The sequence below is a fragment of the Halichoerus grypus genome, chromosome 2, assembly GCF_964656455.1.
Source record: "Halichoerus grypus chromosome 2, mHalGry1.hap1.1, whole genome shotgun sequence".
In the NCBI taxonomy this organism is placed as follows: Eukaryota; Metazoa; Chordata; class Mammalia; order Carnivora; family Phocidae; genus Halichoerus; species Halichoerus grypus.
The window spans coordinates 180,196,733-180,222,626 of record NC_135713.1 but is presented as its reverse complement, the minus strand read 5'-3'; the positions used below and the strand labels follow the sequence as shown (position 1 = coordinate 180,222,626).

The window sequence follows — 25,894 nt, the reverse complement described above, 5'->3', positions numbered from 1 at the left end:
AATATTTTATGCTCCTCAAGCTTGCCTATAAGGATATAAGTTGTAAGACAGCAGTTTTCAAATTGTCCGTGTACATAAAAAACACTTTAGGATGCTTACTAAAAAATAATATATATATATGTATTTGTGTGTGTGTATATGTATATATGAATATGTATATGTATATATTCCCAGACCCTCAGCCCTGGGGATTCTGAATCAGTGTGTTGGCTGTAGATGCCCCTGATGCTTATGAGGAAAAGCTAATTTGGGGAGTGCAGTCCTGGCTTAATGCAGTGACTCCAGGTAGTCCTAACAAGGATAGTATTCCTGACCTTTTTTTTCTTCTAATTTTGGTTCGATTTATGTTGGGATGTGATGTTGTAATTGTAAACTTCAAATATTTAAGTAAAATGTAATAGGAAAATTATGCCCCTATAAATGTATTTTAACTACTCCTTTCTTCTACTATCACTAATAGCGACAGTAAGCATTTTGTGTTTTATGTAGTGCTTTATAGTGCTAGAGTTCCTCATTATACACATCTCATTTGCTTTTTATATCACCCCTTGAGGTAGATGTGGCAATTAGTATAACTTTCATTTATCAAATGAGGAAACGGATTTAGAAAACAAGTGATTTCTGTATTCTGCAGCTAGTAAGCGGTACCTCTAGAATTCCCATACACCAGTTCTAATTTCTAGTCTGGTATTCTGTGCAGTGTACCATAGTGTTCTTATGACACCTATTTTGGTTTTTAGAGGAAAATATAATCATGTGTAACTCATTGCCTTCTGATAAGAAGGACAGGTTGTACATAATTACATACTTTGGTAATCACCTGTAGGTGACTCATGGAGGAAGTGAGCAACCAGCTTTGGTACATCAGTTTCTTTATAGAACTTCCCTAGCACAGAAAAAGAAATTTCTCTCCTTTCTTTGACAGAAACTTTATAAGACAGGTCGGGAGATGCAGGAGAGGATCATGGACCTGCTCATAGTGGTGGAGAATGAAGATGTAACTGTTGAGCTAATTCAAGTGAATGAGGATTTGAACAACGCCCTCCTTGGATGTGAGAGGTGAGCTGATGTGCACCCTCCCTACCCTCCTGCCCTTGTAGTTTCCCAGCAGTGGCTCAGCATTCCTATAAGAGTACCTGCTGGGTAAACACTCAGTTAAGACCAGGAACAGCTTCAGGACAAGGCTGCCTTCCTTCCAAGAGAGGGAATATGGTCCTGGCCTTCTGGGAGCTTGGGATACGGCTTGCAAGAATGAGTTGCACGTCTACGCAGTGCCGGGGGCATTCTCGGGCAGTGTAAACATCTGACCATAGCAGGGCCTGGATCTTATTCACCTGATAATGTCTGTACTGAGCGCATTGTAGACTCAAACAGATGAACAGTATAAACAGCATCTTGGTAAAAGTGAGGTTTATCCTAAGTTCGAGATGGACGAGAACATAGAACAGTGCAGAGGAGAGGGGAGGATATTGTATGTGAAGAAAATAGTCTATACAAAACCAGAGCAGTAGTGAGGACATTTTGTATATGAACATAGGTTTTTTCCTAAATTTCCATTCAGAAAAGTATGAGGGCAAAAATTTTAAATATTCATCATTTTGTCACTACATTTTAGTCTTTTTCCTACTTTTTTTTTTCAGTTGTGATCATGTAAAGAACATACACTTCTGTTTCTCCAGTTTTATTCACCGCATAACAAGTATTTGTGTAGCCTATGCTTTGAATTCCTTTTGATAAGCTGTTATGTTTAAGAGCTCCACAATAGTCCCTTTCCCAGTTCACTTATTAGGCATTTTAGTTGTTTCTAACTCATTTATTCATCAAAATAAGAGTCTTATAATCTACTGGAATAGGCAAGGCTCTAAGTCAGAAAAACACTTTGAGTACAAATAGATATACTTGGAAATTGAAATAAGTGCAGTGAAACAAAGTGCAGGAGGTCGGCTTGGTGAGAATATCAGCCAGACCTAATCCAGGTGGGGAGGAGTGGGAAAAGGGGAGTGTCGATGAGGAGGTGCCGTTATGGTGAGCACTGCAAAATGAGTGGGCATCGATGGAACAAGGAGCAGTGCAGGAGCTTGGAGGGTTTGTGAAGCTATGGAAAAGCACACAGGCCTGGGGAGAGAGTGAGCAGCCAGGATCCATCCCCCAGGAGCTGGGGCATGCCTAGACTGACAGGTGACTTTTTCCTTTGTCTTAATGTATAAAAATGTGTGGAATTTAACAAACAAGCAAACAAAACAACCAAGCTCATAGGTGCAGAGGAACTTGGTGTGGTTGCCAGAGGTATGGGGGGTGGGAGGTGGGAGTAATGGGGGAAGGGAGTCAAAAGGTAAAAAAATAAACAAATAAAAGGAACAGCAACCAAATGTAATGTGTGGGCTTTACCTGGATCCTACTTTGAGCACACTAACATTAAAAAAACATTTAGTTGCTACTGAGAGAAATTTGACTATGGATGGAATATTAATTAATATTAAGGACTTAAGGGGGAAAATATAATGGTTAAGTCGGTGGTTAAGTTGGAAAATGCCTTTATTTTTGGAGAACGCCTTCTAAAATATCTAGACATGAAATGTCCTAAAGTCTATACTTTTAAATATTTCAGCAAAAAACATATAAAGCAAATCTGGCAAAAGATACACAGTTATTAAACTTAGCTGAGGAATACAGGGGTGTTCATCATACTGTTCTCTTTACTTTTCTATAGGTTTGAAAGTTTCCTAATAAAAAGTTAAAGTGAGTGAATCTGAGTTAACAATTAATGTCACGTATATAAAGCAACTTATTTCAGTGCTTTTAAAATATTGTATAAAACAGTTGTACATAAATGCACCCAAAGATCTATTATTAGGAACCTTGAAAAAAGAGAAAAAAAAGTCCCACAGCTCCAGGCAAGTCTCGTGATCTCTTTCCAAAACTATCCCTAGGACTTCCTGTCATAGTGATTCTAGAGCGTCTGTGCTCCCCACACTTTTTCTAGATTGTTTCTCAATAGGAATGATGTTGGCATTTTGGGTGAGACAGTTTTCCCTTGTGTGGACCCTACTTAGTGGTTCATAAGGGAAATAGGGGAACAGGGCTGGATTCAAAAAAAATTTTTTATGAATCAAATCTTGGTGATATCTGGGAAAATTGCTTACCTTTTTAAGACTTAACTTTGTTCCTATTTATTAAAGAGGCTAATATTACCTATTTGCAGTGTTTTGTTTTTGTTTTGAGAACTAAAGGAGTTCATGTATATGAAAGCACCTTGAGGAGTGCTAGCATGTGGACACTCATTAAACATTAATTTCTTCCTCCTCCCCCTTAACATCCCACTTGGCCTTTTAACTTATTGACTTAGAGTTTTTTCTGTTGATCATGAATGAACGGAGAGAACCAGTGAAATAAAACCAATAGCTATGAAATGAATTTTTTCCTTTACTGTCTCTTACGTACTGCCTATCAGAGAGCACAGCCATTCATTCATATGAAGAGGTGACCGTGCGTTGACTGAGCATGTGAGCCCAGCAACCAGTGTTGTCTGAGTGCTCAACAAACTCAAATTCTTGCCTTTTGTTTTCTGCGGCATAGATCTTAGTAAGTGGAAGACAAGCTCAGGAAAACCATGTGGCTGTCAGCAGTATGCTGCCTTCTGGTTTTCCTTTTGGGGAATTCTATTGCAAACCATTAAGACCACTGGCTAAAAGTTTCTTCTGAAGGGGAACGTCTGTTTATTGGGTCTAGATATCAAGATATTGGGTTCCTTCTGTGAATGGCTCATTCTGATTGAGCCCTGAACCATGTGTGCCAAAAGTAACTACACTCAATTGTGGGACAGAAACACTGAAGTCCTAAGATTCAGAGAGAGATTTTTTTGCCTCTAGAAAAGATAGTAGTCTTGGTATATTAGTTTTCTGTAGCTGCTGTAACAAATTATCACAAAGTTAGTGGTTCAAAACAGCCTAAACTTATTATCCTACAGTTCTGTAAGTGTCCAAAATAGGTCTTGCCGGGCTAACATCAAGGTGTCAATAGGGGTACATTCCTTTTTGGAGGCTCTAGAGGAGAATCCGTTCGCTTAACTTCTGCAGCTTCTTGAGGCTGCCCACTATCCTTGGCTCATGATCCCTTTCCACCATCTTCAAAGCCAACATGGTCTGGTTGAGTTTTTTTATATTGTATCATTCCTGCTTCCCCTTCTGCCTGCCTCTTCACATTTAAGGGCCTTTGTCGTTACATTGCTCATCTGTATAGTCCAGGCTAATCTCCCTATTAAAGTCTCCTTATTAAGGCAACCTTCCATTTGCCATCCAACCTAACATATTCACTGTTCCAATGACTAGGGTATAGATATCTTGGAAGGGGGGAGCCCCATTCTGTTCATCACAGTCTGCCCTCTGTTCCCCCAAAGATTCAGATCTATCCACATGCAAAATACATTTGCCCTATTCCAACATCCCCCAAAGTCTCTGCTCATTACATCTAGGGAAGAGTTGTGCAAATAAGAAAACAGAAGTTTGCTACTCGAGGCTTGATCTGTGAGGGTTGTTCTTACCCAGCACATAACTAGCATACAAAAAGCCAATGCCATGAGGAGGTGGAAGAAAAAACATGTGTTCTAGAAAGGGAAAAAACCCTTAAACCTAAGGGCATGTTCTAATTTAGTATGTTTCTAAAGCAACTCTTAGTTTGCAAAGCATTTCCACATTCATCCACCTGTATTATCTTTCTAGGGGTCACCCCTGAGAATAACTTTCTGAGGAAATGCTTCAAATGCTGCTATTCTCTTTTAGCAGAGAACTGGGGATCAGAAGCTATCTCCACAATCCTATAGCTATGTGATAATAAAGCTGACACTTGATCCTTGGACTACTGACTTCAACTTCACTATTCTTTCAAACCAATTTATTTTTATTTTTTATTGTTATGTTAATCACCATACATTACATTACATCATTAGTTTTTGATGTAGTGTTCCATGATTCATTGTTTGTTCCTAACACCCAGTGCTCCATGCAGAACGTGCCCTCTTTAATACCCATCACCAGGCTAACCCATCCTCCCACCCCCCTCCCCTCTAGAACCCTCAGTTTGTTTTTCAGAGTCCATCGACCCTCATGGTTCATCTCCCCCTCCGATTTCCGCCCCTTCATTCTTCCCCTCCTGCTATCTTCTTCTTTTTTTTTCTTAACATATATTGCATTATTTGTTTCAGAGGTACAGATCTGTGATTCAACAGTCTTGAACAATTCATAGCACTCACCATAGCACATACCCTCCCCCGTGTCTATCACCCAGCCACCCCATCCCTCCCACCCCACCCCCCACTCCAGCAACCCTCAGTTTGTTTCCTGAGATTAAGAATTCCTCATATCAGTGAGGTCATATGATACATGTCTTTCTCTGATTGACTTATTTCGCTCAGCATAACACCCTCCAGTTCCATCCACGTCATTGCAAATGGCAAGATCTCATTCCTTTTGATGGCTGCATAATATTCCATTGTATATATATACCACCTCTTCTTTATCCATTCATCTGTCGATGGACATCTTGGCTCTTTCCACACTTTGGCTATTGTGGACATTGCTGCTATAAACATCGGGGTGCACGTACCCCTTCAGATCCCTACATTTGTATCTTTGGGATAAATACCCAGTAGTGCAATTGCTGGATCGTATGGTAGCTCTATTTTCAACTTTTTGAGGAACCTCCATACTGTTTTCCAGAGTGATTGCACCAGCTTGTATTCCCACCAACAGTGTAGGACGGTTCCCCATTCTCCGCATCCCCGCCAACATCTGTCGTTTCCTGACTTGTCAATTTTAGCCATTCTGACTGGTGTGAGGTGGTATCTCATTGAGGTCAAACCTATTGTTTATTTACTCATCTGTTCCTCTTTTATTCCCAATGTACGAGCAATGTAAAATTTAAGTTGTAAGGGTGTCATAAAAATGAAGATAAGCTGAAAATATGTTAAATGTATTGGAATTGTTATGGAACATTATTTATAATGGCAGGATTGGAAACAAGTTAAATATCTGAGATTAAGAATAGTTAAACGTGGGGGTGCCTGGGTGGCTCAGTCGGTTAAGCGTCTGACTTTGGCTCAGGTCATGATCTCGGGGTCTTGAGATCTAGCCCCCGTGTCCAGCTCCATGCTCAGCTTGGCGGGGGGGCGGTCTGTTTCTCCCTCTCCCTCTGCCTCTTCCCCCACTCGTGCTCTGTCTCTCAAATGGATAGGTAAAATGTGTTAAAAAAAAAAGTTAAATGTATGCTACATTCATAGAAGGTAAAATATGTAGCCACTAAAAATTGCATTTCTGAATAACTGGAAAAATGCTCGCAACATAATTGAATTAGGATACAGAACTATGTGAGATATAATTGCAAAATAAGCTTAAAAATAGATTAATTTACAGAAAAAGATACCAAAAGGAAATACATCATGATGTTAATAGGGACCATTTCTAGGTGATGGAACTACTACTCATTTTTTTTAATTTATTTTATTTATTTGAGAGAGAGCACGAGTGCATGAGTAGGGGGAAGGACAGAGGAGAGAGAGAGAACCTCAAGTAGACTCCGCGCCCAACGCAGAGCCTGATGTGGGGCTTGCTCTCATGACCCTGAGATCACGACCCAAGCTGAAATCAAGAGTCAGATGCTCAACCAACTGAGCCACCCAGGCACCCCTATTACTAGTTTTTAATATGTATTTTCTCACAGTTTCCTCTAAAGGCATTACAACCCCTATAAACTGGAAAAAAAGATTTTTTTTTTTTGGAAGAAAAATTTATTAAAGTACTTTTTTGGGAGTCAGTGGGGATGAGGCTGATTGTTTTTGTTTCCAGAATATTTGCATGTTAATAATTTTTAAGGATTATAGCATTTTCATATCTGTTTTCTTTTAAATACTTAAGTTTTGCTCTCAAACAGATTCACTCGGAACCAACAAAGGATTTTGGAGCAAAATAGGAACCAGAGGGAAGATGCCAATGTAAGTGAACAAAAATGTTATAAAAAACAATTGAACATTTTACAAATTGTACAGTAGGGAATAAGGCTTACCTAAAACAAGTCTTAAAACAGAGGAGACATCCATTAAAAATTTGGAGTGGTTTTGGTGGTGTAGAGTGTTTGCCTTAACAATTCGATGTTATTAAGTTACTAATAAGAGGTCACAAGAATATTGTCTGATTATGTAGAAACTCATGTAGGTGGTGAGATGTGATTAGTACGAGTGTTGCCTGTTGAACAGAGTGTTCTCCTTTGAGATGCATCCAAATAGGATTTTCCTTTCTCAAAAAAAAAAAAAAAAAAAAAAGTCCCTGGGGAGAAAGCCATGATGAATTACCTGACACATTTTTTCTGAATTGTATTTTTGTTTGCTTTGTTTTCAGACTGCCAGTGAACCTTCTGCCCCATCCTGTGATCTCTTGGGCCTTAGGCTCAGTCCTCCAATGCCTAGGGCCTCTCTGGGAGAACTCAACACCATGAATGCTCAGCTTTCAGACTTAAGTAAATAAGCACATGGGCCTTTCAGACCAGCAGAAGAGCTTGATGTGAAACAGTTCTGCTTGGTTTCATGATTAAATGCAACCTGGGAAGGACTGAAGTCCGTTTGAATATCAGAGAACTGTATCAGGAGATGTAATTATTCCTTGGCAAATGGTTGGGTCAAACCCAGCAATGGGATATATCTGGGGGGGAGGGGGGTTGGATCCCTGAAACTCATCCCCCTGGCTTAGAATCTCATCAAATTCACCTGGCCTGCTTTAATAGAGGTGGTTCAACATCATGGCCAAACTTAAAACCACTCTGAACCACACATGACCTTTGGGTTTCTCTGCTATGCTACAGCATTAGGTAAGGGAATATTTGATGCATATAGAGAAAGTCAGGAATTAGGAGGAGTGATCTACCTGGTGGTGAAATGTGGAGAAAAAAACAAGGTTTTTGAGGTAGAAGTCCAAGTTGAAATCCCCTGTCTGCCACATTTTAGCCACCCAACCTTTGAGACTTTCCTACTTTGGGGTGTATCACTTAGGATTATAGGAAGTTGAGAGCTTGGGCAGGAGAGAGTAGAGCTCCATATGTGCCCTAGCTTTTTACTTTTGTGCTTGAGAGAACAAGACACACAGAATCCCTTCCATTCTAGATCAATTTGGGATTTCAGAAAACCGGATATAATAACATTTGTTACCTTCACAACATCCTCTTTTTGTGGCAGCATTTCTCTTTCCAGTTACCATTAATAATGTCCTTTATTTTTTTTTTTTTCTTTTTTTAAGATTTTATTTATTTATATGAGAGAGAACACAAGTAGGGGGAGCAGCAGAGGGAGAAGCAGGCCTCCTGCCGAGCAGAGAGCCCTATGTGGGGCTCGATCCCAGGACCCTGGGATCATGACCTGAGCCGAAGGCAGCCGCTTTAACCGACTGAGCCACCCAGGCGCCCCTAATAATGTCCTTTAATTTCTGTTTGAGGAGCTGCCTCGTTAGCGCAGTAGGTAGCGCGTCAGTCTCATAATTGCTGTTTGAGGAAATCATTTTATGTTGGCAGAAATATCTGTTTTGTTTTTGTTGTTTTTATTGTGGAGAATCAAACAGAACAACTGAATGACAAAATGTTTTAAAACCAAACAAGTCCATTTTGTGTTCTAGATTTCAGCTCTCCAAGTCCTGTTGTAACAAACAACTTGAACCCCAGTCTTCATCCACAGGTGGATTTACTAGCCTTGGAAAATACAGAAACACCCCTGTAAGTATGTCCAGTGATACTCCAGAGGTAATACCATTTCCTTCTGACTCCTCATACTTAAGAAAGCATGACATAAGAGAAAAAGTAGAGACTTAGGAATCAGACAGTCCTGAGTTAGAATCTCAGCTCTGCTTTCTACCAGCTGCATGACCTTGGATGAGAAACTTCACCAGTGTGAACCTTCATTTTTCTTCTGAGAATACTTCCTGGGATTCTTGTAAAGATTCTGTGAGATGCTATATGTACCTCCTAATACAGCGCTCTAGGTGGTAAGCCTTCCAAAAATTATTTCTGTTATTTTTCAGTGGTAACAGGAGATGGGGGAAGAACAAAGGGAATTGAATGACAAGGGAGTTAGAACAAATAATGGCCACACCAGTTTACGGAGCATTTGCCATGTGCCAGGCACTTTACTAAGCTGTGTTTGTTTATTCCATTTAATCTTTGCAAAAACTCTCGGACCTGTGCTGTTGTCATTATGCCCATTTTACAGGAGAAAAGGCTGAGATTTAGGGAATAGAAATGGCCCAAGTTCATACAGCTATGAAGAAGCAGGTCAGACGAGCTGATAGTTCACCAAAAAAGAGATACAAATGGCCTATAAACAGGTGCAGTGATGCTCAACCTTACTTAAAGTTACAGAAATATAAATTAAACTACGATGACTTTTTATTTTTAACTTCGCAGATTGGTAAGAGTCTAAATGTTCGTTAATGTACTTTATTGGCTATGGAAAGACAGATGTGGTCACAAAATTATGCAATTCTTGTGGGGGCAAGTGGCAATATCTATTACAATTAAAATGCATTTACGTTTGAACCCACCATCTCATTTCTAGGAATTCATACTCATGCAAAATGAGGTGTTCACAAGATTATTCTTGACAACATTTGGGCACAGCTAGTAATTGGAAATGACTCAAGTATGTATCAGCTGTGGCCTAAATATCTACATAATGTATTACTATACAGCTAGGGGACAAATCACCAATATATTATGTGAGGGACAATCACCAATATATTATGAAGTGAAAAAATGTGCAAAGTAATGTGTGTATACTATCTTAAATTTGCATAAGAAAGTAGGAAATAATATAAACATTTGCCTCTTTGCGTAAACAAACACAAGAAAGATGCTGAAGAAGCTGAAAAAGGCACAATTCCCTTAAGGTCAAGGAGAAGCAGGATAGAGTAGATACAGCAAAAAATACACGGAAGTTGGATTTTCTGTACATCAAAGGCTGTTTTTTTTTTTCCTTTTAAATGGAAATATTTTAGGTAATAGTGTATTTCCATGATTCAGGTATCAAAATGATATAAAAGATCTATAAGGACAGTGCTTGATCTCACCCCACCCCCATGCTTCCAGTTCCCCCTCTCCTTAGGTCACATCCTGCTCCTTCCCTGGTAGCCACTTTATTTGTCCTTCCAAAGTGTCTTTAGGTAAATAATGAATATGACTTTTTTCTCCTTTATTAAATACAGCGGACTGTACTCTTTTGAACCTTGCTTTTGTTTTTCACTTAACATAGCTTGGCATATCTTGATAAAAATACATACGTTTTTACATCAGTGGATTTAGACACATTTTTAGAGTTGTCCAGTGTTTTTACCCAATGTACCCAATCACTGAATTACTTTTCTACGTTAAAAAAGGAGTTGGGGGGCAGAGGGAGGGAAATGAGAAAGGAGAATCAAACTGGGAAGAAAGAGAAAACTGAGGAAAGCTTCATGTGTTGGGAAAGAACAGTGTCAGTGGCTGGGTCGTGAACAACTAGTTGGGTCAGTACCTCTGGTCTTGACTCACTGTGGTGCAAGTAATGTTGCAATGCTGTAGGCAGATTTCCAGGAAGTTGCTTAGTAACTAATGTGATCTAAAGTAACTGATTCTGTTTTCCTTTATCCTGCAAATCGTGTTGTGTAATGAGAAGGAGTGATTATATAGATGAAATACATTACAAAAATGTCTCTATAAAACTTATAAAAAAATCAAATCCTAGCTAATAGCTGCTTATTTTAATCTGTAATGTCAGGGATCTCATACTTTGGTGTGCATAAAAGTCACTTGGGGGGATTATTAAAAAGTAAAATTGCTGACCCCCAGAAATTCTGACTCAGTAGTAGACCTCCTCAGTTTTTTTTTTTGTCTTTTTTTTTAATTTTTTTATTGTTATGTTAATCCCCATACATTACATCATTAGTTTTAGATATAGTGTTCCATGATTCATTGTTTGTGCATAACACCCAGTGCTCCATGCAGAACGTGCCCTCCTCAATACCCATCACCAGGCTAACCCATCCTCCCACCCCCCTCCCCTCTAGAACCCTCAGTTTGTTTTTCAGAGTCCATCGTCTCTCATGGTTCTTCTCCCCCTCCGATTTCCCCCCCTTCATTCTTCCCCTCCTGCTATCTTCTTCTTTTTTTCTTTCTTAACATATATTGCATTATTTGTTTCAGAGGTACAGATCTAAGATTCAACAGTCTTGCACAATTCACAGTGCTTACCAGAACACATACCCTCCCCAGTGTCCATCACCCAGTCACCCCATCCCTCCCACCCCACCCCCCACTCCAGCAACCCTCAGTTTGTTTCCTGAGATTAAGAATTCCTCATATCAGTGAGGTCATATGATACATGTCTTTCTCTGTTTGACTTATTTCGCTCAGCATAATACCCTCCAGTTCCATCCACGTCGTTGCAAATGGCAAGATCTCATTCCTTTTGATGGCCGCATAATATTCCATTGTGTATATATACCACATCTTCTTTATCCATTCATCTGTTGATGGACATCTTGGCTCTTTCCACAGTTTGGCTATTGTGGACATTGCTGCTATAAACATCGGGGTGCACGTACCCTTTCGGGTCCCTACTTTTGTATCTTTGGGGTAAATACCCAGGAGTGCAATTGCTGGATCATATGGTAGCTCTATTTTCAACTTTTTGGGGAACCTCCATACTGTTTTCCAGAGTGGCTGCACCAGCTTGCATTCCCACCAACAGTGTAGGAGGGTTCCCCTTTCTCCGCATCCCCGCCAACATCTGTCATTTCCTGACTTGTTAATTTTAGCCATTCTGACTGGTGTGAGGTGGTATCTCATTGAGGTTTTGATTTGGATTTCCCTGATGCCGAGCGATATTGAACACTTTTTCATGTGTCTGTTGTAGGCCTCCTCAGTTTTAAAAAGCATCCCAGGAGAATCATAAAGCAGTACTTTGCTGATCATACGTTAGAAACCCTCTAATGGTTGTCCATCCAACATCAGATATCAAAATAATTACAGTTCTTAGAATTCACTGGAATAAAAGATAATGTGTAATATCAGTATTTTGTTTTCTAGACTAAGACTTTTGTATCTGTTTTCTAATTTTCGAGAGAGCTTATACCTGAGTGAAACTATAATTAGACCAGTTTTTTAGTGTCAGGAATTGAAGCACTAAAGTTACCTAAGGCATGTACTGTGGGTTAAATACTGTGCCAGAGATCACGTATGAAAGGCAAAATCAGCCATCAAAAGTATCTTAGAGTCTTGAAAATTTTCCACCCCTCTGTGTTTGTTCACCATCATGGAACAAATGAGTGATGGAATTACTCTAACAGAAAGGAATCTTGAAAAACAGTGATTAAGGATAAAGTGTAATAGGTCATATTTATAGTCCACTTACTATCAGGCAGCAGGCTAACGAAAATAAGAAAGGTTTACTAATTTCTTAATAGTGCTCCCAATAGGACTGGGAGGTAGATATACTGTCATTCTCATTTCTTCACAAGTGAAGAAACCAAGGCTGAAGAAGATTAACCTGCCCAAAGGTGTTGCCCAACTACTGCAGAACAGGTTTCAAATTCAAGTCGGTCTGATTTCAGTGCCTGCTTTCTTTTTTTCTTTTTCTTCCTGTGCTTTAATTAATTTTATTGTAAAAATTTCCATAAGGTGAAATTTCATCTACTTAAAATTGTTTTTATTTGGTGTGCAGTCCTATGAATTTTAACATATTTGTAGATTCATGTAACCACCAACACAGGGTACAGGATAGTTTATCACCCCCCAAATTCCCTAGTGGTATTTCATTATAGTCCTACTCTCCCCCACTCAGTCCCTAGCAACCACCAGTCTATTCTCTGCCGCTATAGTTTGTCTTTTCAAGAATGACATCTAAATAGAATCATACAGTGTGTCCTATTTCTAGAAAAGGTTGTGTAAAAGTAGTGTTTGCTTCATGTATTCTGAAACTCTGCTAGTAAGTGCATGTGCATTCAGTATTGTTGTGTCTTCTTGGTGAATTGACCCTTAAAGCATTATGTGTAGTCCCTTTTCACTTTTCATCCCTTGTGATTTTCTTTGCCCTGATGTCTACTTTGATATTAATATAGCCACTCTAGCTTTCTTTTGATCAGTGTTTGCATGGTATGTTGTTTTTCATGTTTTTACTTTTAACTATATAAAAATATTTGAAGTGCATTTTTTGTAGATAGCATATAGTTGGGTCATGCATTTTTATGTGTTCTCAGAATTTCTGTCTTTAATTGGTATGTTTAGACCATTTACATTTAATGTCATTATGTTTGATTTAGGTTTAACATATAACTTACTTGTTCTCTTTGTTTATGTTTTTTTTCTGTTTCCTCCTTCCTGCAGTCTTTTGGATTGTTTGAATGTTTTCAGTATTCCATCTTATCTACCACAAGTTTGACCGTAACTTTGTGTAGTTTATATTATGAGGAGGGAGGGGACTGGTTGCTCTAAGGATTGCAATGTACATAATATTTTAGTCTACGTACAGCGAATATTTCACCACATAAAGTAAAATGTTGAAAATTTAGAGATCCTCCATTTATATTGTAGTTACTGTATATTCTACATTGAAAAAAAACACCAAGACAATGTTATAATCTTTGCGTGCAGCCCTCAAGTATATTTTAAAGAACTCAAGAAGAGGAGTCTACACAATATAAGCCCTTTCTGTTGATCTTTTATTTTCTTGTACGATTTCCCTTCTCTCTGAAGAATGTGAAAAATCTCCTTTTATTTCATGTGAGAATGTCTTTATTTCATCTTGTTCCTGAGCGATGTTTGCAGTGGATATATAATTCTGGGTTGATGGGGTTTTTTCTTTCAGTTTTTAAACATTCCTCCACCCTCTTCTGGCCTACATGGTTTCTAATGAGAAGTCTGTATGCATTCACATCATTGTTCTCCTATAGATAATGTGTTGTTTTCTCTATGTTACGCTTTAAGAAATTTTTTTCCTGATTTTAAACAACTTGATTATGATATGTCTGGACATGGATTTCTTTTGGTTTATTCTGTTTGCAATTTGCTGAGTGTATTTGTTTCCTATGACTGCCATCAAAAAAAAACCACCACAAACTAGGTGGTTGAAAACCACAGGAATTAATTTTCTCATAGTTCTGTAGGCTAGAAACCTGAAATCAGCAGGGCCACACTCCCTGCAGGGCTCTTAGTGACAAGCCATTCTTCACCTCTTCCAGCTTCTGGTGACTGTTAGCAATTTTTTTTTTTTTTTTGGCTTCCTTGTCTTGGCCCACATCACTCCACTTTCTGCCTCCACCTTTATGTTGCCTTCTCTGTGTGTTTCAAATCTCCCTCTGCTTTTCTCTTTAAGATCACTTGTCATTGGATTTAAGGCCTATTCAAGTAATATAGGATGATATCATCATCTCAAAATCCTTAACTTAATTACATCTGAAAAGACACATTTCCAAATAAAGTCATATTCACAGGTTCCAGGAATTAGGACAAGGACATACCTTTTGCAGATGGGGGCACCATTCAACATACTACACTGCATTTCTTGAATCTGTGGGTTTATGTCTTTAACCAAATTTGTGAACTTTTCAGCCTTATAGTTCAAATACTTCTTCAACACTACACGTTCTACTTTCCCTCTGGACTCTTGATGACACAGATGTTAGATTTGGTATCATTGATAAATCCCTAGAGTTCTTTTCATTACTTTTTTCATTCTTTTTGTTTTGTTTTTTTTTTTTCCTTAAGATGGGATAATTTCTACTGATTTAAGTTCAAGTTTGCTGCCTATTTCTTTTTTTTAGATAAATCTTTTATTTAAATTCAATTAATTAACATGTATTATTAGTATCAGAGGTAGAGTTCAGTGATTCATCAGTCTTATATAATACCTAGTGCTCATTACATCACATGCCCTCCTTAATGTCCATCGCTCAGTTACCTCATGCTGCAGCCCCTTCTCCTCGAGCAACCCTCAGTTTATTTTCTATGTTTAACAGTCTCTTGTGGTTTGTCTCCCTCTCTGATTACATATTGTTTTATTTTTCCCTCCCTTCCCCTATGATCCTGTTTGTTTCCTTTTTTTTTTTTAATTTTACTGTGTTATGTTAGTCACCATATAATACATCATTAGTTTTTGATGTAGTGATCCATGATTCATTGTTTTCGTATAACACCCAGTGCTCCATGCACTACGTGCCCTCCTTAATACCCATCACTGGGCTAACCCATGCCCCCACCCCCCTCCCCTCTAAAACCCTCAGTTTGTTTCTCAGAATCCATAGTCTCTCATGGTTCGTCTCCCCCTCCGATTCCCCCCACTTCATTTTTCCTTCCTTCTCCTAATGTCCTCCATGCTATTCCTTATGTTCCACAAATAAGTGAAACCATATGATAATTGATTTTCTCTGATTGACTTATTTCAATAGCATATTTCAAGAGATAGCATAATCTCTTCCAGTCCCATCCATGTTGATGTAAAAGTTGGGTATTCATCCTTTCTGATGGCTGAGTAATATTCCATTGTATATATGGACCACGTCTTCTTTATCCATTCATCTGTTGAAGGGCATCTCGCCTCTTTCCACAGTTTGGCTACTGCGGACATTCCTGCTATGAACATTGGGGTGCATATGGCCCTTCTTTTCACTACATCTGTGTCTTTGGGGTAAATACCCAGGAGTGCAATTGCTGGGTCATAGGGTAGCTCTATTTTTAATTTTTTGAGGCACCTTCACACTGTTTTCCAAAGTGGTTGTACCAATTTGCATTCCCACCCACAGTGTAAGAGGGTTCCCCATTCTCCACAACCTCTCCAACACTTGTTGTTTCTTGCCTTCTCAATTTTTGCCATTCTAACTGGTGTAGGGTGATATCTCAGTGTGGTTTTGATTTGAATTTCCCTGATGGCTAATGATGGCGAACATTTTTTCATGTGTCTGTTAGCCATTTGTATGTCTTCTTTGGAGAAGTGTCTGTCATGTCTTCTGCCCATTTTTTGACTTATTTGGTTTTTGGGTGTTGAGTTTGAGAAGTTCTTTATAGATCTTGGATACCAGCCCTTTATCTGTAGTGTCATTTGCAAATATCTTCTCCCATTCTGTGGGTTGCCTCTTTGTTTTGTTGACTGTTTCCTTTGCTGTGCAGAAGCTTTTTATCTTCTTGAAGTCCCAAAAGTTCATTTTCACTTCCATTTCCCTTGCTTTTGGAGACATGTCTTGAAAGAAGTTGCTGTGGCCGATGTCAAAGAGGTTACTGCCTATGTTCTCCTCTAGGATTTTGATGGATTCCTGTCTCACATTGAGGTCTTTCATCCATTTTGAGTTTATCATTGTGTATGGTGTTAGAGAATGGTCGAGTTTCATTCTTCTGCATGTGGCTGTCCAATTTCCCCAGCACCATTTATTGAAGAGACTGTCTTTCTTCCATTGCATATTTTTTCCTGCTTTGTCTAACATTATTTGACCATAGAGTGGAGGGTCCATATCTGGGCTCTCTATTCTGTTCCATTGGTCTATACATCTTTTTTTGTGCCAGTACCATGCTGTCTTGGTGATCACTGCTTTGTAATATAGCTTGAAATCGGGCAACGTGATGCCCCCAGCTTTGTTTTTCTTTTTCAACATTTCCTTGGCGATTTCGGGTCTTCCTGATTCCATACATATTTTAGGATTGTTTGTTCCAGCACTTTGAAAAATGTGATTGGAATTTTGATCGGGATGGCATTGAAGGTATAGATTGTTCTGGGTTGCATTGACATTTTAACAGTGTTCTTCTGATCCATGAGCATGGAATGTTTTTCCATCTTTTTATGTCTTCTTCAATTTCTTTCATGAGTGTTCTGTAGTTCCTAGAGTGTAGATCCTTTACCTCTTTGGTTAGGTTTATTCCGAGGTATCTTATGGTTTTTGGTGCTATTGTAAATGGAATTGTTTCTCTAACTTATTTTTCTACAGTTGCATTGTTAGTGTATAAGAAAGCAATTGATTTCTGTGCAATGATTTTGTATCCTGACATATTACTGAATTGCTGTATGAGTTCTAGTAATTTGGGGGTAGAGTCTCTTGGGTTTTCCACATAAAGTATCATGTCATCTGCGAAAAGAGTTTGACATTTTTTTGCCAATTTGAATACCTTTTATTTCTTTTTGTTGTCTGATTGCTGTTGCTAGGACTTCTAGTACTGTGTTGAACAATAGTGGCAAGAGTGGGCATCCTTGACATGTTCCTGATCTTAAGGGAAAGGCTCTCAGCTTTTTGCCATTGAGGATGATATTTGCTGGGTTTTTCATAGACAGATTTTATGAACTTGAGGAATGTTCCCTCTATCCCTATACTCTGATCAGGAAAGGATGCTGTATTTTGTCAAATGCTTTTTCTGCATCAATTGAGAGGATCATATGGTTCTTCTCTCTCCTCTTATTAATGTGTTCTATCACATTGATTGATTTGCGAATGTTGAACCCACCCTTGCATCCCGGGGATAAATCCCACTTGGTAGTGGTGGATGATTCTTTTAAAGTATTGTTGGATCCTGTTAGCTAGGATTTTACTGAGGATTTTGGAATCCATATTCATCAGGGATATCGGTCTGAAATTCTCCTTTTTGATGGGGTCTTTGCCTGGTTTGGGGATTAAGGTAATGCTGGCCTCATAGAATGAGTCTGAAAGCTTTCCTTCTGTTTCCTTTTTTTGAAACAGCTTCAGGAGAAAAGGTATTATTTCTTCTTTGAATGTTTGGTAGAATTCCCCAGGAAATCATCAGGCCCTGGGCTCTTGCTTTTTGGGAGGTTTTGATCACTGCTTCAATTTCGTTACTGGTTATTGGCCAATTAAGGTTGTCAGTTTCTTCCTGTTTCAGTCTTGGGATTTTATAGGTTTCCAGAAAGGCATCCATTTCATCCAGGTTGCTCAATTTATTGGCATATACTTGTTGATAATAATTTCTAATAATTGTTTCTATTTCCTTGGTGTTAGTTGTGATCTCTATCCTTTCATTCATAATTTTATTAATTTAGGTCCTTTCTCTTTTCTTTTGGATAAATATGGCCAGTGGTTTATCGATCTTATTAATTCTTTCAAAGAACCAACTTCTAGTTTCGTTGATCTGATCTACTGTGTTTCTGGTTTCTAATTCATTGACCTCTGCTCTAATCTTAATTATTTCTCCTCTAATACGTGGCTTAAGCATCGTTTGTTGCTTTTTCTCTAGTTCTTTAAGGTGTAGAGTTAGTTGGTGAATTCGGGATTTTTCTATTTTTTTTTAGTGAGGCTTGCATGGCTATGTATTTCCCCCTTAGGACCGCCTTTGCAGTATCCCATAGGTTTTGGACTAATGAATTGTTTAAGTTCTTCTTTGATTTCCTGGTTGACCCAAACATTCTTTTTTTTTCTTTAATTTTTTATTGTTATGTTAATCACCATCGTCACTCATGGTTCGTCTCCCCCTCCGATTTCCCCCCTTCATTCTTCACCTCCTGCTATCTTCTTCTTTTTTTTTTTCTTAACATATATTGCATTATTTGTTTAAGGGGTACAGATCTGAGATTCAACAGTCTTGCACAATTCACAGTGCTCACCATAGCACATACCCTCCCCAATGTCTATCACCCAGCCACCCCATCCCTCCCACCCCACCCCCCACTCCAACAACCCTCAGTTTGTTTCCTGAGATTAAGAATTCCTCATATCAGGGGAAGAATGAAGGGGGGGAAATCGGAGGGGGAGACGAACCATGGGAGACTATGGACTCTGAAAACCAAACTGAGGGTTCTAGAGGGGAGGGGGGTGGGAGGATGGGTTAGCCTGGTGATGGGTATTAAAGAGGGCACGTTCTGCATGGAGCACTGGGTTTTGTGCACAAACAATCATGGAACACTACATCAAAAACTAATGATGTAATGTGTGGTGATTATCATAACAATAAAAAATAAAAAAGAATTCCTCATATCAGTGAGGTCATATGATACATGTCTTTCTCTGATTGACTTATTTCGTTCAGCATAACACCCTCCAGTTCCATCCATGTCGTGGCAAATGGCAAGATCTCATTCCTTTTGATGGCTGCATAATATTCCATTGTATATATACCACCTCTTCTTTATCCATTCATCTGTCGATGGACATCTTGGTTCTTTCCACAGTTTGGCTATTGTGGACATTGCTGCTATCAACATCGGGGTGCACGTACCCCTTTGGATCCCTACATTTGTATCTTTGGGGTAAATACCCAGTAGTGCAATTGCTAGATCATATGGTAGCTGTATTTTCAACTCTTTGAGGAACCTCCATACTGTTTTCCAAAGTGGTTGCACCAGCTTGCATTCCCACCAACAGTGTAGGAGGGTTCCCCTTTCTCCGCATCCCCGCCAACATCTGTCGTTTCCTGACTTATTCATTTTAACCATTCTGACTGGTGTGAGGTGGTATCTCATTGAGGTTTTGATTTGGATTTCCCTGATGCTGAGCGATGTTGAGCACTTTTTCATGTGTCTGTTGGCCATTTGGATGTCTTCTTTGGAAAAATGTCTGTTCATGTCTTCTGCCCATTTCTTGATTGGATTCTTTGTTCTTTGGGTGTTGAGTTTGATAAGTTCTTTATAGATTTTGGATACTAGCTCTTTATCTGATATATCATTTGCAAATATCTTTCCCATTCTGTCGGTTGTCTTTTGGTTTTGTTGACTGTTTCTTTTGCTGTGCAAACGCTTTTTATCTTGATGAAGTCCCAATAGTTCATTTTTGCCCTTCCTTCCCTTGCCTTTGGCGATGTTTCTGGGAAGAAGTTGCTGCGGCTGAGGTTGAAGAGGTTGCTGCCTGTGTTCTCCTTTACGATTTGGATGGACTCCTGTCTCACAATGAGGTCTTTCAACCATTTGGAGTCTATTTTTGTGTGTGGTGTAAGGAAATGGTCCAGTTTCATTCTTCTGCACGTGGCTGTCCAATTTTCCCAACACCATTTGTTGAAAAGACTGCCTTTTTTTCATTGGACATTCTTTCCTGCTTTGTCAAGGATTAGTTGACCATAGAGTTGAGGGTCCATTTCTGGGCTCTCTATTCTGTTCCGTTGATCTATGTGCCTGTTTTTGTGCCAGTACCATACTGTCTTGATGATGACAGCTTTATAATAGAGCTGGAAGTCCGGAATTGTGATGCCCCCACCTTTGCTTTTCTTTGTCAACATTCCTCTGGCTACGCGGGGTCTTTTCTGGTTCCATACAAATTTTAGGATTATTTGCTCCATTTCCTTGAAAACAGTGGATGGTATTTTGATGGGGATTGCATTGAATGTGTAGATTGCTCTAGGTAGCATTGACATCTTCACAATATTTGTTCTTCCAATCCATGAGCATGGAACGTTTTTCCATTTCTTTGTGTCTTCCTCCATTTCTTTCATGAGTATTTTATAGTTTTCTGAGTACAGATCCTTTGCCTCTTTGGTTAGATTTATTCCTAGGTATCTTATGGTTTTGGGTGCAATTGTAAATGGGATCGACTCCTTAATTTCTCTTTCTTCTGACTTGTTGTTGGTGTATAGGAATGCCACTGACTTCTGTGCATTGATTTTATATCCTGCCACTTGACTGAATTCCTGTATGGGTTCTAGCAGTTTTGGGGTGGAGTCTTTTGGGTTTTCCACATAAAGTATCATATCGTCTACAAAGAGTGAGAGTTTGACTTCTTCTTTGCCGATTTGGATGCCTTTGATTTCTTTCTGTTGTCTGATTGCTGTGGCTAGGACTTCTAATACTATGTTGAATAGCAGTGGAGATAGTGGACATCCCTGCCGCATTCCTGACCTTAGGGGGAAAGCTCTCAGTTTTTCCCCATTGAGAATGATATTCGCTGTAGGTTTTTCATAGATGGCTTTTATGATATTGAGGTGTGGACCCTCTATCCCTATACTCTGAAGAGTTTTGATCAAGAAAGGATGCTGTACTTTGTCAAATGCTTTTTCTGCATCTATTGAGAGGATCATATGATTCTTGTTCTTTCTTTTGTTAATGTATTGTATCACGTTGGTTGATTTGCAGATGTTGAACCAACCTTGCAGCCCAGGGAGAAATCCCACTTGGTCGTGGTGAATAATCCTTTGAATGTACTGTTGGATCCTATTGGCTAGTATTTTGGTGAGAATTTTTGCATCCATGTTCATCAAGGATATTGGTCTGTAATTCTCCTTTTGGATGGGGTCTTTGTCTGGTTTTGGGATCAAGGTAATGGTGGCCTCATAAAACGAGATGGAAGTTTTCCTTCCATTTCTATTTTTTGGAACAGTTTTAGAAGAATAGGTATTAATTCTTCCTGAAATGTTTGTTAGAATTCCCCTGGGAAGCCATCTGGCCCTGGGCTTTTGTTTTTTGGGAGATTTTTGATGACTGCTTCAATTTCCTTAGTGGTGATAGGTCTGTTCAGGTTTTCTATTTCTTCCTGGTTCAGTTTTGGTAGTTGATACATCTCTAGGAATGCATCCATTTCTTCCAGGTTATCTAATTTGCTGGCATAGAGTTGCTCATAATCTGTTCTTATAATTGTATTTCTTTGGTGTTGTGATCTCTATTCGTTCATGATTTTGTTGATTTGGGTCATTTCTCTTTTCTTTTTGATAAGTCTGGCCAGGGCTTTATCAATCTTGTTAATTCTTTCAAAAAACCAGCTCCTTGTTTCGTTGATCTGTTCTACTGTTCTTTTGGTTTCTATTTCATTGATTTCTGCTCTGATCTTTATTATTTCTCTTCTCCTGCTGGGTTTAGGCTTTATTTGCTGTTCTTTCTCCAGCTCCTTTAGGTGTAGGGTTAGGTTGTGTACTTGAGACCTTTCTTGTTTCTTGAGAAAGTCTTGTATTGCTATATACTTTCCTCTTAGGACTGCCTTTGGTGCATCCCAAATCTTTTGAACAGTTGTGTTTTCATTTTCATTGGTTTCCATGAATTTTTTTAATTCTCTTTAATTTCCTGGTTGACCCATTCATTCTTGAGTAGGATGCTCTTTAGCCTCCATGTTTTTGAGTTCTTTCCGACTTTCCTCTTGTGAGTGAGTTCTAGTTTCAAAGCATTGTGGTCTGAAAATAGGCAGGGAATGATTCCAGTCTTTTGGTACTGGTTGAGACCTGATTTGTGACCTAGGATGTGATCGATTCTGGAGAATGTTCCATGGGCACTAGAGAAGAATGTGTATTCCGTTGCTTTGGGATGGAATGTTCTGAATATGTCTCTGAAGTCCATTTGGTCCCGTGTGTCATTTAAAGTCTTTATTTCCTTGTTGATCTTTTGCTTAGATGATCTGTCCATTTCAGTGAGGGGGGTGTTCAAGTGCCCCACTATTATTGTATTGTTGTCGATGTGTTTCTTTGCTTTTGTTATTAATTGCCTTATATAATTGGCTGCTCCTATGTTAGGGGCATAGATATTTACAATTGTTAGATCTTCTTGTTGGATAGACCCTTTAAGTAGGATATAGTGTCCTTCCCAATCTCTTATTACAATCTTTGGTTTAAAATCTAATTTGTCTGCTATAAGGATTGCCACCCCAGCTTTCTTTTGGTGTCCATTAGCATGGTAAATGGTTTTCCACCCCCTCACTTTCAGTCTGGGGGTGTCTTTGGGTCTAAAATGAGTCTCTTGCAGACAGCATATCGATGGGTCTTGTTTTTTAATCCAATCTGATAGCCTGTGTCTTTTGATTGGGGCATTTAGCCCATTTACATTCAGGGTAACTATTGAAAGATAGGAATTTAGTGCCATTGGATTGCCTGTAAGGTGACTGTTACTGTATATTGTCTATGTTCCTTTCTGTTCTATGTTGCTTTTGGGCTCTCTCTTTGCTTAGAGGACCCCTTTCAAGATTTCTTGTAGGGCTGGTTTCGTGTTTGCAAATTCCTTTAGTTTTTGTTTGCCCTGGAAGCTTTTTATCTCTCCTTCTATTTTCAATGACAGCCTACCTGGATATAGTATTCTTGGCTGCATATTTTTCTCGTTTAGTGCTCTTAATATATCATGCCAGTCGTTTCTGGCCTGCCAGGTCTCTGTGGATAGGTCTGTTGCCAATCTAATGTTTCTACCATTGTAAGTTACATATCTCTTCTCCCGAGCTGCTTTCAGGATTTTCTCTTTGTCTCTGAGGCTCATAAGTTTTACTATTAAATGTCAGGGTGTTGATCTATTTTTATTGATTTTGAGAGGGGTTCTCTGTGCCTCCTGGATTTTGATGCCTGTTTCCTTCCCCAAATTAGGGAAGTACTCCGCTATAATTTGCTCCAGTATACCTCTGTCCCTCTCTCTCTTTCTTCTTCTGGGATCCCAATTATTCTAATGTTTTGTCTTATGGTATCGTTTATCTCTCGAATTCTGCCGTCGTGATCCAGTAGTTGTTTATCTCTCTTTTTCTCAGCTGCTTTATTTTCAATCATTTGGTCTTCTATATCACGGATTCTCTCTTCTGCCTCATTTAGCCTAGCAGTTAGCGCCATTTTTTTTTTTTGAAGATTTTATCTATTTATTTGAGAGAGAGAATGAGAGGGGGGAGGGTCAGAGGGAGAAGCAGACTCCCCGCTGAACAGGGAGCCCGATGCGGGACTCGATCCCGGCACTCCAAGATCATGACCTGAGCCGAAGGCAGTCGCCTAACCAACTGAGCCACCCAGGTGCCCCAGCGCCCCCATTTTTGATTGCACCTCATTAATAGCCTTTTTATTTCGACTTGGTTAGATTTTAGTTCTTTTATTTCTACAGAAAGGGTTTCTCTAATAACTTCCATGCTTTTTTCAAGCCCAGCTAGTATCTTTAAAGTGATGATTCTGACCTCTAGATCTGACATCGTACTAATGTCCGTATTGAGTAGGTCCCTGGCAGTTGGTACTACCTCTTGTTCTTTTTGTTGAGGTGATTTTTTCCATCGTGTCATTTTGTCCAGAGGAGAATAGATGAATGAGAGAACAAAATGCTAACAGGGTAACAACGTCCCCAGAAAATATACTCTAAGCAAATCAGAAAAGACCTGAAGCCGGGGGAAAAGAAAGGGAAAGAAAGAAAAAAGAAAAAGAAAAAGATAAAAGCAAACAAAACAAAGAAAAACAGAATAAGATCAAATAAGATCACGCTGGTGCATAGATCAGTGCCACACACTAGATTTTGGGTGTATTTTCGTGTTTTAGAAGAAAGTGCCTCCCAAAATTTTAAAGAAAGAAAAACATGTACAAAAATAAGGGTTGATATGATGAAGGGATGGAATATGACTGTAAAGATGAAAATTATAAAAAATTTTATAAAAGGAATTGATAAGTTGTTTGAAAAAAGAAAGGATTTAAAAAAAAGGGGGGGGAGAGAATGTGATCAGGCAGGAGACTAGAACAGAGCCATACACTAGAGATTTAGGGTATAGTTTGATCTGTTAGAAGAAACTGTATCTCAAAATTTTAAAGAGAGAACAACTTATATATATATGCCAAAAATACAGCTAACTACAATGAAGGGATAGAATATGACTCTAAAAATGAAAAATAAAAAATTTTTTTTAAAAAAAGGGATTGATAAGTTGGTTGAAATAGGGAAAAAGAAAAATTCAAAAAAAAAAAAGTTAAAAACATAAAATTAACTTTGAAACACTAAAGAATCATGGTAAAAAAGGCATGGATTCTATGTGCATTATTCCCCTAGCGCTGGAGTTCTGCCGTTCTCATTGGTCGGTAAACTTGGTCTTGGGTGGCTGATCTTGCTGATCCTCTGGGGGAGGGGCCTGTTGCCATGGTTCCCAAATGTCTTTGCTGGAGGCACAATTGCCCCGCCCTTGCCGGGTCCGGGCTAAGTAATCTGCTCGTGTTTGCTCTAGGGAGCTTTTGTTCCCTGCAAGCCTTCCGTACAGCTTTGGAGGACGAGAGTGAAAATGGTGGCCTCCCAATCTCCGCCCCGGAGGAGCCGAGAACTCGGGGCCCCGCTCCTCAGTGAGCCCCCAGAGAAAAGCAGTCAATCACTCCTGTCTCCCTGGTCTCCGGCCGCACTCCGTGCTCACCCGGCCTGTGACCAAGCGTTTCTATCTCTGGTACCCGACTCGGTGTGGAGTCTGCAAACCCAGCAGATCCCTGCGGTGCGCTCCCATGCCGCTCCTCCCGGGGTAGGAAGGGGAGTCTCTCCAGCTCTGCTGCTTGTTGGGTCCCTGCTGGATGAGCAGTGGCCCGACTGTGCCGCAGATCACGGTTTATGGCAACCCCGAGCTGCGAGCCCGCTCCTCGGCTCTGTCTCTGTAGCTGGCTTCCCCGCTCCGATCCCTGGGAGCTCTGCTGCACTCAGGTACCCCCGGTCTTTCTGTGACCCTGAGAATCCTGAGACCACACTGTCCCACGAGGGTTCCACCCCCCGCTTAGCCACTGGAGCGATGTCCCTCAGCGGAGCTGACTTCTAAAAGTTCCGATTTTGTGCTCCGTGGCTCTATCACTTGCCAGAAGCAACCAGTGGAGGCCCCCTCCCCCATCGTCTGTCCTCCCGAATATCTCCTCGGTTTCACTTCTCCGCACATCCTACCTTCCAGAAAGTGGTCACTTTTCTGTTCAGAGAGTTGTTGCTATTCTTTCCTTCGGTCTCCTGTAGAGTTTGTATGTGTTCAGAATGGTTTGATCCCTATCCAGCTGAATTCCTGAGACCAGACGAAATCCAGGTCTCCTACTCCTCCGCCATCTTGCTCTGCCCCAACCCAAACATTCTTGAGCAGCATGGTCTTTAGCTTCCAAGTGTTTTTATTTCTTCCAAATTTTTTCTTGTGATTGAGTTCCAGTTTTAAAGCATTATCGTCTGAGAATATGCGGGGAATAATTTCAGTCTTTTGGTATCGGTTCAGACCTGATTTGTGACCCAGTATGTTGTCTATTCTGGAGAAAGTTCCATGTG

At 39.6% G+C, this 25,894-nt stretch overlaps 1 protein-coding gene across 1 annotated transcript in view; it reads left to right on the top strand.

The window, feature by feature from the left end:
* The window catches only part of TOM1L1 (target of myb1 like 1 membrane trafficking protein), a 77,543-nt gene that overhangs the window by 35,056 nt on the left and 16,593 nt on the right, over window positions 1-25,894 (top strand). The window contains exons 8-11 of the mRNA XM_036090831.2: window positions 926-1,059; window positions 6,925-6,985; window positions 7,389-7,506; window positions 8,652-8,748. Of these exons, the coding sequence (XP_035946724.1) occupies window positions 926-1,059; window positions 6,925-6,985; window positions 7,389-7,506; window positions 8,652-8,748 (410 nt within the window). The remainder of the gene's footprint in view (window positions 1-925; window positions 1,060-6,924; window positions 6,986-7,388; window positions 7,507-8,651; window positions 8,749-25,894) is intronic.